This window comes from Agelaius tricolor, unplaced genomic scaffold (assembly GCF_023055355.1).
Source record: "Agelaius tricolor isolate 1412-34295 unplaced genomic scaffold, bAgeTri1.0.p SCAF_5, whole genome shotgun sequence".
NCBI classification, from domain to species: Eukaryota; Metazoa; Chordata; class Aves; order Passeriformes; family Icteridae; genus Agelaius; species Agelaius tricolor.
In genome coordinates, this window is record NW_027269265.1 from 29,729,449 (window position 1) to 29,742,087 (window position 12,639).

The 12,639-nt window shown below is 38.2% G+C and overlaps 1 protein-coding gene across 2 annotated transcripts; it reads right to left on the minus strand.

The window, feature by feature from the left end:
- Positions 1 to 584: 584 nt before the first annotated feature.
- On the minus strand, positions 585 to 9,436 carry ZNF770 (zinc finger protein 770). Of its 2 annotated transcripts, none has more exons than XM_071426991.1 (2): positions 9,300 to 9,436; positions 585 to 4,597 (listed from the first exon to the last, which is right to left on the minus strand). In XM_071426991.1, the coding sequence occupies exon 2, from the start codon at positions 4,453 to 4,455 to the stop codon at positions 2,260 to 2,262; it is 2,196 nt and encodes a 731-aa protein (XP_071283092.1). In that variant the 5' UTR covers positions 4,456 to 4,597; positions 9,300 to 9,436; the 3' UTR covers positions 585 to 2,259. The 2 variants fall into 2 exon arrangements, with proteins under 2 accessions (XP_071283092.1, XP_071283091.1); XM_071426990.1 differs by having other exon boundaries at positions 9,279 to 9,436.
- Positions 9,437 to 12,639: the final 3,203 nt, after the last annotated feature.

Here is a 12,639-nt window from a genome sequence, read left to right on the forward strand (position 1 = left end):
TGAACACAGAGAGAACTGTTCTAGTTCAAATTCTCAAAGATACTTGAAGAATCTGTTAACTGCAAAACACACAGGATTCCAACCTTGGGTTTTTTCTTTCCTGAATCTTAGAACCATTTAACCCCTTTCTAGGTAGTTTATGGAATAATCCCCATAAAATAATGAATTTACACTGACACAAAACTTTTTATGAAGGGATGGAGAGCCAGATAGACATTGTAGCTCTGAAATCCAAGCCCAAAGATTTCATTACTTTTCAAATTCATCAGACAGTAACACTTCCTGCAAATGTCTATTCATCCCTCAAAATATTTTTGTATTACTTTCCCTTCATTTTACTTAAATTGGTATTTTCAAAACATTAAAGTTTTGTGTTCTCTAAACATTACTCTCATAGCATTTTTAAATGACTGTAACTCCATAAGAAAGATGTTATTATCTTTAAACATATTTATAACAAAAAATATCTGAAATGACACCTATTGTTTTATCATATAAAGTTATTTTGATGTGCAGTCTTTTCTGCATAATGAATGTTAGGTAGTTTCAAAACTCTGGTTTGCACATAAAGCACACTCTGAAAGTACAATATAAATAAAATAGTTTATTACCAGTATTTTAAAAGAGCTCTACAATATGCTTTCAAAATATTTTATACAGCATTTTGTCTTTCAATATGAAACAATTCACACAAGGAGAAAAACATCTCAATATATAACTATCATCATCATTAATATACTGAATTTATCTGTCATACAAAAGGCAGAGTAACTACAGACTGTTTCCAAGTATTTTTCCTGGTTTTATTCTCACTGAAAATGGAAAATAACATGTATGAACATAAAACTCCTTTTACCCTTCATATTCACCGAGAACCACAACATTCAGGCCATTTCAAAAATAAAATAAAAAAAAAATTCTTAAATAAATATGGTTCTATTTAAATACTAAAAAAATTGTCGTGTATCTTACAGGTATGTTAATTTAGAAACAGGAATAAGAACTTCAGGATTCAGATATTCAAAGTTGCATAACAAAGGAAGTATCCTAAAAGGTAGTTTTTCAGAGGACAAAAAAGAAGAAACAAACTTCATTCTTGTTTGTGATGTATGAGCTCCACTGTACTTGTACTTCCAGCCAGCCCCACTGGCACAATGGACAAAACCATCTAGTTACCAGAAAGTTAAACTATTCTATTAATAGAAAGCTACCAGAAAGTAAAACAGATTCTATTAATACAAAATCAGAATTACTTAATTTCAGCTAAACGTAATTTTCAGTCTCTTATATTTAATGTAATGAGAACATGACTTCCTGACAAAACTGCTCATCTGAGTTATTATCACATCTTAGAGAACATTTCTTTTACTGGTTCACTTTGTATGCTAGAAGGAGACCGAACAGAGAGTAAGCCCATTTTTAACCTTAATGATAATTTCTTGTCTTCTTTTCTTACAGAAAAATAGTTTAGTAAAGCATAAATTGGCCAAAAATGCTAGAGAAGGCAAAGGATTTACAAGGAAGTAGAGTTAATGAAGTGGTGAAATGAATAAATTGATTATAAATCCTAATATTATAGCATTATCTCCTTGTATTTTATATAAAAAGGGAAATTATCTAATTCCTCATGTATAGGTCTCCAGGCACATTAAGTGTTAATAACAAAGCAGGTTTCTTTTCTATCCTATAAGAAATAGAATCTTCTATAACACCACATCAACATTCTTCTCACTGAATTTTCTCCCATTTTTCTATTTTTTCTACTCTCTTTTATCTAAAACTAACCTTTTTATTTTTTAATATGGGATAAATACAGCAATAATCCTTTGCTTGGAACATATGGGGAGCCAGAAGAAAGTAAAACGACCTTTTTTTCATATTCTCAAAATTACCTTTTTGTCTTTACTTTACTGATAGTTTAAAAGTGTTACATTTTCCCATATAGTATTTTCTGTTTAGTGATAATCATCTTATTCATGGAACATTGTAGATTACTGCAACACTATTGATACAACATGAATGTGTATTTATAAATTTAATCTAGCCAAAGGGAATGCAAAGAGCATGTGGGTTTGTTGGATTTTAAAATAACATCTCAACATTAATATCTCACAAACTATATTAAGTAGAGAGTTCTTTAGACAGCAAATTAACTTCACCAGGTCATCTCTGTAATAGAAAATATAATCCCCTTCAGTTAATTGTTTGGCCTAATATAAATCTTTTATAATTACACAACCAAAAAATTTAAAAACTATTTCATAGGACATTATCCTGTTTTGATAAAACTAATACATTCTCTGCTTGTTCCTCAGTGGAACTAAGCTTTAAGCTCTCTTTAAAGTGAATAAGGTGGTGTCTTTTCAAATGTGGGGCCTGTCTGAATTTTTTTCCACAAACTAAACATTCAAATGGCTTCTGTCCAGCATGCATTAGGTGATGTCTTTCAAGCTTAGAAGGAGATTTAAAAGTTTTAAAGCAGATACTGCATTGATATAATTTGTTAACAGCTTCACTTTTTTCACTACTTTCAGAAAAATCATGCCAAGAGCTGTAACAGCTTTGCTTTGTTTCCAACAATTTACTGCACAAATACGGCTGTGGGTTTCTACTGCTGGTGTCAAGAACAAAATCCCCTGACTCAATTTCAACTTTGATTTCAGCTGCTTGGTTTGACTGAATCAGCTCAAATTCTTCAAAGCCAGATGGCTGTGAAGGTGCTTGAGAGTAACCTGAATAACCCACAGGCTGAGAAGACATAAATTCAGTGTGATCTCCCTGGTGGTTGAAAAGTTTGTTCAGGTTTACAAATTCTACCTGGCAAACGGGGCTTTTACAGGCTCTCTTTTCAGTATGGGTGAGCTGATGTCTTTTTAAGTGAGCTGACTGTCTAAATGCCTTCCCACAAACATTACAGCCAAAGGGCTTCTGTCCCGTGTGTATAAGATAATGTCTTTGAAGTTTGGATGAAGATGGAAAAATTTTTTCACATCTGTCACATTTACACACTTTGTGTCTGTTATGTGTATTTTTTGCAGAAGATGAAAAAGTAGAGTGAAGTACTTCTGGATTATCAAAAAAACTATCATTTGATGAACCATAAAAAGCATCATCTTTATTATCCACTGAATCACCAACATTTAACATGCTTTCACCAGGAAGCACATCTTTTAAATTCCTGCCCACGTCAGGAGGCTGTGGGTACTCTTGCCAAGGTAACGGCACAGCAAACGTTCTTTTCATCCGACTGCAAACTGCCTTGTGCACGTCACGCCGGCTCCGGCGCTCCTTGGAAGGTTTAGTGGACACATGCTGATCACAGCGCTGATCCCTAGCTGTAACCAGGTCAGGACTTCCAATGTGACCTGATTTAAATTTTTTTCTGTTAGTCAGAGAAAAATCTGTTGCCTTTCCTCCAGTATGCTTCAGTTTCATCAGGCTCTTATTTTTCCTGTTGACTGCATGTCTGCGTGCTGTTGTACCATTATTTGAAGTTCTGCTTTCTTTTGGATAACAACATTTGTGTACCTTTAGAAAATGCTCTGTTTCAAAACACTGGTCACATGCTGGGCACTGAAAGGGTACAATATAAATTGAGTGCACATCATGTGGGTCATTCTCCTGTGACTTGAGTGTATCAGCATTCTCAAAACTATCCCATTTTCCTTCCAACACGTTGTGTGGTCTGGGATATTTAAGAGTCTTTGCTTTACATACAATATTGGGGAAAGTCTTATTTCTGGCATGGAGCTGTTTATGCTTCATGAGTTTGCTCTGTATTTTAAATCCCTTCTGACAAAAACAGCACTGAAAAGGCCTTTCTTCTGTGTGTGTGAGCTGATGAATTTTCAAGTGTGTTGACTGTCTGAAAGATTTGCCACATGAAGAACACTTAAAAGGTTTTTGGCCAGTGTGAATAAGGAAGTGCCTTTCTAGCTTGGATCTGGATGGAAAGGTCTTGTTACATGATTCACAAGTGTGAGTTTTCTTCTTTCTCCTTCTGGCACCATGTAGATGATCTGACTTGAGACACTGATGCAGCATCCACCTCTCTTCAGTTGCAAAGGGTTTCCAGCACACAGAACAATGAAATATGCCACAAGTGACCCTGTCTTGCTCAGAATTCACATAGTTTTCTGTTTGCTTTGTATCATTCTCGTAATTTTCATTATGAAGCTGCTGATGCTTTAAGAAAGTGATTACATTTTTGAAGTTTCTATAACAAACAATACACTTAAAAGGCAGATTATGGGTTAACTGATGCCTCTCCAGGTGGACTAACTGCCTGAACGTTTTATTGCATACATGACATTCAAATGGCTTTTGACCAGTATGTATGAGGTAATGCCTAGCTAATTTTGATGGGGTTTCAAACTGTTTATAGCACATGTCACAAATATATGGCTTTTTCTTGGGTATCTTGACAGCTGCTACACAATGCTGAGTTTTTAACATTTTTAAAAGGTAATTACACCTCGCCTACTCTTAATTTCTTCAGATAGGTATTTCAAGTGAAATTATCAAGTGCACACTAAGATGGAAAACTGTAGAAGCAGCAAATTTTCTTAGGAGAGAGATTCTTAAATCCCACTGGTTCCTAAAATAAGAAAAAGAGTATTATTTAGCCTATATTAATGCATAATTGACTAAGTTTGTCTCTTGTTTTCTACATAAGATACCAAAAGTATCTAGATTAGCACACTCTTGATTTAATTTAGCTTAAAATACTTTCCTTGTAAGAGAGTAATCACTAGTTGCTATGTGATACAGAAAAACTAGATTACTTTACAGAAGAAAAACAATTTTAAGTCATCTGTGCTATAAATGCATCTGTTCTTCCAAATAATACACAGTTCAACTACATTAATTTAAAAAATTCAAGAACTTATTGTAATAAATGTCTTCTCTACAGCAGTAATTCTAACTTCCAAGTATATTTATGAAGATGAGAGAAAAAGAGAAGAACTAAGATTTCTTTCACTTCAGAAAGACATTAAATGAATGCACTGTTAGTGAAAAGAAAAACAGTTAGCTTCAACATATTGTTAAATTTACTATTCATGTTTCTGTATCTTATCAATGTATCCAGCAGTATAATCAATTTTGATTTCTCTGACAATGGCAAATGCTGGAGCCAGTCAGCAAGAGCAACACACGAGCCACAAACTGTAACCATAACTAAGACAACTCCCAGAACATGGAAAAAACACAGGCTATGTTTGCTGTCTCACCATAAAGCTAGAATATCAGGGTTGTGATACCTAACCATGCATATACTGTGAAGTCATCATGAATACCAAGGTAGTTATCATAATTCATCATAATTATTGTTTTAGTCTAACCCAAAATAGTGAAATAGCTCTAATTTTCTTTGAATTTTCAACACAGAACACAGTTGGGCACGCTACTGTGCCTCAGCTCAATGACTTGCAAATTTTTTTTTCTTGTTTGTAAGTTCCTGAGTGTATGAAAAGTTACGAAAATATTCATAGGAATAGCTAGAAAGTACCTCAACCAAACCTTCCACTGTGAGGCCACCCATGTCTCCATAGCCTCCAAAGTGGTCTTAAAAACTTCCACTGAGGGAGGTTCCTTAACCTCAGCAGGGCTCCTGCTTCAAAGTTTCACCTCCTCATGAAGCTTTTCCTTGCACCCAGCTGAGCCTTTCTTTACTACAAAGTTATTGTCAGTGTTCTCTACCACTGCTTTATGTATTCAAAGTCTGCTTTCTCCCCTTTTGTTTTAAAACTAGGAAAATTCTGGGGTTTTCTAAGTATTGCTTTTAGGTTCACAAAAAAACAAACAAACAAACAAAGGTGTTTTTAATCATCTCTGGACCAATTACAGTTGGTCATTTCATTCCTAAATTGAAGCATCTAAGAAAGATTACGTATTCCAGTCCACAAGCATAGTACAAACAGAATAAAAAACCCTCTAGTATATTACCAATATAAAAGAAAAGGGATGAAGGGAGCAAACTTTAAAGCAAGAGCATAACAGTTAGCACTTGAGTTGTAATATCAAACTATCATAAATTATAGTTAGTAGAAATGTCTTGTGTATCTCAAAGTTATTACAAGTTGAATATTCATTCAACATACCAGCAGAATAAAAAATTAATTTCAGTGTCTCCAAAACACTTCACAAATAGATAATGTCCTTATTTTTAAAAAAATCACAAATATCCAAAGTGTCTATTCAAAGTAATTGCAAAGAATAAAAGCCTACTGCATTTTAAAGCAAGTTACAACTTGGTTCAAGATTCAAGAAACATACACTAAGACTGAAAATATCTGGCAAATCAAGATTTTTCTTAAGCTTAATGGAAAGAAAACCTGGTAATGAGGTAGAATTGTTCCATCCCTGATAGATATGTTCCTATGTAATTGTGGGCCTTAATAAGGAACATGTGGATGTTTGCCTAAGATGTGATTGTCACTACACTGAGGAGTTTCTTAATCTCATTGAAACAGTTCAGGGTAGATAAAGCAGTTGAGAAAGTCAGCTTTTCCTTTCCAATTCCCTTTTCCTGTAGAATTTTAACAGCCACTCAGTTTCAGTCTCCTTTTGAAGATGAAAGAAAACACAACACTTTTAGGAGACCCCCTTTTCCTCCCAGTTGACACATCATGTGGATACTGGGAGTTTAGAGAGAGAAGTGTGTGACACCAAATGCTTTCTAGCTGGTGCTACCATGAAGCTAAAGACAGGCAGGCTGAGAAAAGGAGAAAAGATGCTCTACCATGCTGAATTTCTGTGCAGCTCAAGGCAGCCTCCATTAGCAGGGAAAGAAAATCTCCTGAGGAAGAACTGTAAAGAGTGATGTATTTCAGTTAACATACTGTCATGCAGATCTAATTTACACATCAGGAAAATGCTCAAACACTACGGTGACATGCAAAGAAAAAAGTCCAAAGTAAGAGACAGATGTGGCATATTACACAAGGGATTTTGTATTTAGCTTATAAATTTTTTAAGATTCTATCTGGTGAATGAGGAAAATGCTCTGTAGTACAAGGTGTCAAAAGCAGAGCAGAGCTTCTTGCTGTGATCTTCTTGCCCTGTGAAAGACTGAAGGCTCAGATAAGCTAAACCAAGGGGATACGAGGGGAGGAGAAAGGAGCCAAGACAGAGCATTACTGTGTGGCCCAAATATATTTTCAAATCCTATTTACTAAGGACAGGCATCTCCACATCTATTTCAAGGTGCTCTGTGCCTTGGACATCTAAGGAATAAACATGCTGCTGCTGAAGATCACAGAGCAAAAGACAAGCTTGGAATATTGCTTCCTGCTAGCCTTGAAAGTACACAGGCTTGTCCTAATTAGAGTTAGAAAACATACCTCACTATGTGATAAGGATTTAGTTTCTGGCAAAGCTCCAATTTAATATTATGCTGTCTCTATTTTTCATCTTAGCTGCAAGGTCATGCAGAAAAATAGAACCAAGGAGTTACACAGGCCACTGAAAGTTCAGAGAGGACTCTGCTAAGTAGTATTGTTTAATAATTAACTGTTTCCTTAATATTACAGATGGCAGCAAGCTGCAACAAAACAAAACAATGATGGAAGAAAATTCTGAATTCAAATCCAGTCTTTGCTAATCAGAAAAGTTTGCATTGTAGTGTTTGTTCATTTTGTGGTTGTTTTAAAAAGCTCCAATACAAAAAGTAAACAACCAATCAGGAAGAGGGTACTTAAATAAGAACAGCAAGATCTACAATTTAGGACACAATAATACCCTAGTGCAGAAAGGACCTAGAGTCTAAGTTGGAACAGAAGGTGAATATGCCAAAGGCTACCATCCATACCAGGATGAGTGAACAGATGTAAAGCTTTGAGAGGACATAAATCTTCCTTCTTACTTACTTACTACTGTTTAGAATTCAGCTAGAGCAGTCTATCCAGTTTTGAATACTGCCCTTTGAATTGAGTCAAACATATGAATTGATCAGAATGAATGAATTCAGAGAAGAGGATCAAGAATGATCTGAGCTTAAATGCAAAATATACAAGAAAAGATTAAAGTAACTGGGAACATCTAGGCTAAAAAAGAGGAGACACAATTAAAAAAAATAACACACACCCCCCCTGCAAGACAAAGCAGAAGAAACATTTTTAAGGGAAACAGAAATAAGCTGTTCCCCAAACCACTTATTGTTGTGAATGAAAATGGCTTCAAATTACTGTAAAAAGAATTCAAGTACATTATTGTCCTTACAGCTGCAAAGTGTTTCTTAATGAGCATACAAATAAGTTCTATGGGGAGATTGCTCTGCCTACATTGGAGGTCTCCAAAGCAGGTTGTATAAACACTTCTCAAATTCCCACACCAATACAGCTGACCCTACATAAGAGAATATATTCTTGTATTGTTTTTTTGTGACTCCTTATTGTAATTCAAAACAACACATTTAGGAATTGAAAATTCAATATATTTCAAAATTTTCCAGGGAGGATTCTTCTGCATTATTATTAGTATATCTTCAAATCCTTGAGGCACGCTAATGCTTATAACCTCCCAGAAACAATTATATAAGAAAACAAATTATAATAATAGATATGTGAAGAAACATAGGGTGCCTCAGATAACACTAATGACTCAAAAAGAAAGTGATTTATGAAACAGCATGCCAGAGAGAGGAACCTGAGCACCAAGACAAATATTTTGCCCGCTGGATTTCCTCACCAGCTCTCCCGAGAGAAAAGTTTAGATTGCTACAATGGGAGGACAAATCACATCAGAAATGGAACCTTAACTCGCCACTTACACAGAAATCAACAACGGGCATTATGGCTCCTCAAAGTTAACACCCTTTATTCTCGCCTCTTTTCCTTGTAACTGTCCGATACACTCCCTGAAGCCAACCAAAGTAAAAGATGTGTGGTGGTGAAGCAGGGCTGGTTTAAGAACAGACGTACGTTCTGCTTCAGGGGCCTGAGACCCCTGCGTGTCACCAACACCCCCACAACAGGACTCACGTAAATCCAGTTAGAAACCTAAGAGCAGGTGTCGAGGGGGCCCTTGCGGACACACACACACATATACATACACACACACACCCACACCCCTATACGCACACATCCGCAGCACCCCGCCCGGGGCCGGCTCTCGTACAGCGGGTTCCTGCTGGGCCCGCGGCCGCCCGGCCCAGCCACGCCTCCCCTCGCGCAAGGAGAGCCCCCCCCGGCCCGGCCTGGCCCCGCGGTGCCCCCGGGGCTCGGGACCGCGCACGGCCCAGGGAAGGGGCAGCGACCGGGGGCGAAGAAGGGAGCGACCTGGAGAAGCAGCTACCGCACCTCCACCTTCCTCATCTCTCCCGGGATTGCTGCCGCGTAAACGCTTCCCCCCGGATGGCACCGGGACAGCGGGAAACCCGGGCCGGTGCTTTCCGTTCCTCCCGCAATCCAGCCCCGCCCGCCGCTGGGCCGCGGCCGGGACCAGGGGCGGGGGAGGCTTTATTTATGTCATTTATGCCCAGGCAGAGCATGCCCCCGGCCCTGCTGATGAATTTTTAATTGGTGTGGCACGTTGTTCCGTACGAACAAGACACATTTTCTACTGCAGCCACCCAAAAGCACATAACCAACGCCCGGTGGTTGCAGGGTTGCAAGCAAAGCACGATGGCAGTTAAACTCTTATTATGTGTTAAACGCACCCAAAGCCAAACCAACTGGCTTCAAAGGCCAGGAAATTGTACCAGGAAGGGAAGGAGAGAAGAGACGGTTGCCCGGGACTTCTAAAAACACCTCCAATTACGCGTGCACACAAACGTGACCGGTTTGGTTTCTCTGCAGGAGAGTGGGAGCCAACAAAGGCAGGAGTTGGTGGCTGAGGGATGGACGCCGGCCCAGCAGTGGTCAGATCTCCCTCGGTGGCCACAGCCCAGCTGAGGTTACCTCAGAGGAATGGCCAGCAAAGGGCTGAAGGCATACAGAAAAGGACAGAAACCATTTACAGGTGGGGCTTGCATCCAGTTCAGGGCTCCCCAGCCCAGGACCTGCTGGAGCAAGTCCAGAAGACGCCACAAGAAGGGGCTGGAGCACCTCCCCTATGAAGACACACTGAGAGAGTTGAGGTTGTTCAGGAAGAGAGAAGGCTCTGGAGAAACCCTACTGCTGCCCTCCTGTGCTTAAAGGAGGCTTATAAGACTTTCCAAGGCGTGTAGTGACAGGACAAGAAACAAACATTTTTAACTGTAAGAGGATAGATTTAGATTGGACATAAAGAATAAATGTTGCACAAATAAGAGTGGTGAGGCACTGGAAAAGGTTGCCCAGAAGCTGTGGATGCCCCATCCCTGAAGTGCTCAAGGCCAGGCTGAATGGGCTTTAAGCAACATGGTCTAGTGAAAGATGTCTGTATCTACGGCAAGGGGTTAGATTAGATAACCTGGGTTTGGTCCCTGCCAAATCAAATCACTCCTTTCTGTGATTCTGCCTCATAAAAGAACATGCAAATGACACAGCAAAGTGTAAGAGATTAATCATAAATGTCTGTTAATAAAACACAAGGACATGGATGAGGCTGGTTACGTTGTCCCCATTGGGACAGAGAATTTCTAGTCACGAGACTTTTGACTTAGCCACCTGCATTTACAGCTCAATATGAACTCTATTAGTTAAATCCCAAACTCTTTATCAAAAGCACAAAAAGACATATTGCAGATTTTTTCTATTTTTTGTAATTTGTTATTTTTAAGGTATCTGCCATATCCCAGGACTTACAGAGGACCAGCAGATGTCTTCTCTGCTTTCCTTTTTCCTTTAAAAAAGGGACAGCTCACCAACCCCCACCTTTTTAAACACTGATAATTGATTTGACTATCTTTATGAGTGAAATTGCAATACTGAAGACAAAATAAGTCATTCCCTGTGATAAAGCTTATAAGAGGTTTAATTTTTTCATACAGATGCATTTTCCTAAGAGCTTTGCTTATTTTCTTTTGTTCATGCAGACTGAAATTAAATAATTATTTGCACGTGCAGCATTAATTTCTTAGAAAAACATGACTGCCAGCTCACCCATCTTTTTTCAGCTGTCCTTTTACTGAGACTCCATCTTGGTACAATGGATCTGACTCTTAGCAGGAGGAACAGAAGAGGGCAGAACAAACAAAATATCAAAGATATAAATTAGTAAAGTTTTAAAGAGGCTGTGGTAACTTAAATTGTGCTCTGGGTGTTAAGCCCTCTCTCCCAGTCCTACTGGGAATTCAAGTAGAAATCATCTGTGCTGAGGAAACTCCAAACAACTGCTGTATATATAAAAAAGTAATTGTTTACTCATGAATGTTGTATACATTATTGAAAGAGAAGTTGGCAGCATTTACTAGCCTAAGGATAATTTTTGCAGGCCTTGGTGTCTGTGAAGAGCCATTCTTGAGATACCTAGAAATGTCCTTTTGTGATACCTAGGAACGAATTCTGTAGAACAATCACTACTTCTTAGCTTAGCAACATTAAAAATCAAATTATTCTCATCACCAGTGGTATAAATAACATCTGACCTAATTTACAACACACGAGCCAAATTGTAACACTACAGAACAAAATTTATTTCCATTTAAGCTGAAATGCTCAAGCAAACAGCTTAGTTAGTGTTGCTTGTTGCTTTAGTAGCATACAGGCACATAGCACACATCAGTTACTCCCTGAAAGGGAGCCAAGTCTTGTGGTTAAAATGGGGATTGGGACAGCCGAGAGCTGAAGGCTTGGAAACACTATTTGGCCACAGGGAAGTCACTTAGGCTTCTAGATGTCCATGGCCTAGCTATAAAAAGTGCATAATAATTGCCATGTGCATCTCATAAAGCTATTCAGAAATATTAGTCATCGTTTTATAACTGCAGATAACCTGAATATATATATTTTTCTTTTTAAAGCATCTATTTTATTTTAAAGTGTATCCAGCCTTAGGAGCCTGCTCATGAAACCCTGGTCTGGTCCGAAGCAAGTACACAAGCAGCTGAGTTCTGCATCTGCCTGGTAACAAGCTAGTATAGCAGACCCACAGCTGGTGTAGATTGTTGTAGCTCTCTTGATTTTAACAAAGCTGTTGCAATGAATACCAGCTGAGAATCTTCTTGTGTAGTTCTAGAAGTTACCAGAAAGTAGAATCAAAAAATACGAAATTCAGTCCTAGCCCAGTTATAACAAAACAGGTGAATTAATTCAATATGTTTATGTGGAAAACACTGCAAACACGCGGAGTCAATTATATGGTTTTATGATGCCAAAGAAAAAATAGGCAGGGTTTGTAGGAAGTCATGTTGCAACATTGTAGCAACAATGCAAGACCTCCTAGGAGTGGAAAGTGGATTTATTTTAAATCTAAAATGATTTCAACTATTCACTTATGCCTTCTTCCCACATCTTGATTGTGGATGTCTTTTTGTAACCTGACCACACTTATTTTCACAATCCTGTCCCACTTCAGATTTGGGATTTACTCGCTGCCCTTTGCCTCATCTTGTGTGCTTCCAAGCTGTAGGTAGATATGTGCTGGGATCTTGATGACCTGTTAATCGAGGTGCTGTGATACACACCATTCTTGTAACTATTCTCCAGCTGGTTTTTCTTTCTGATGCTTCCACTCCCAGATGTTATTCATTCTTACTGCACACTAATATTAACATTT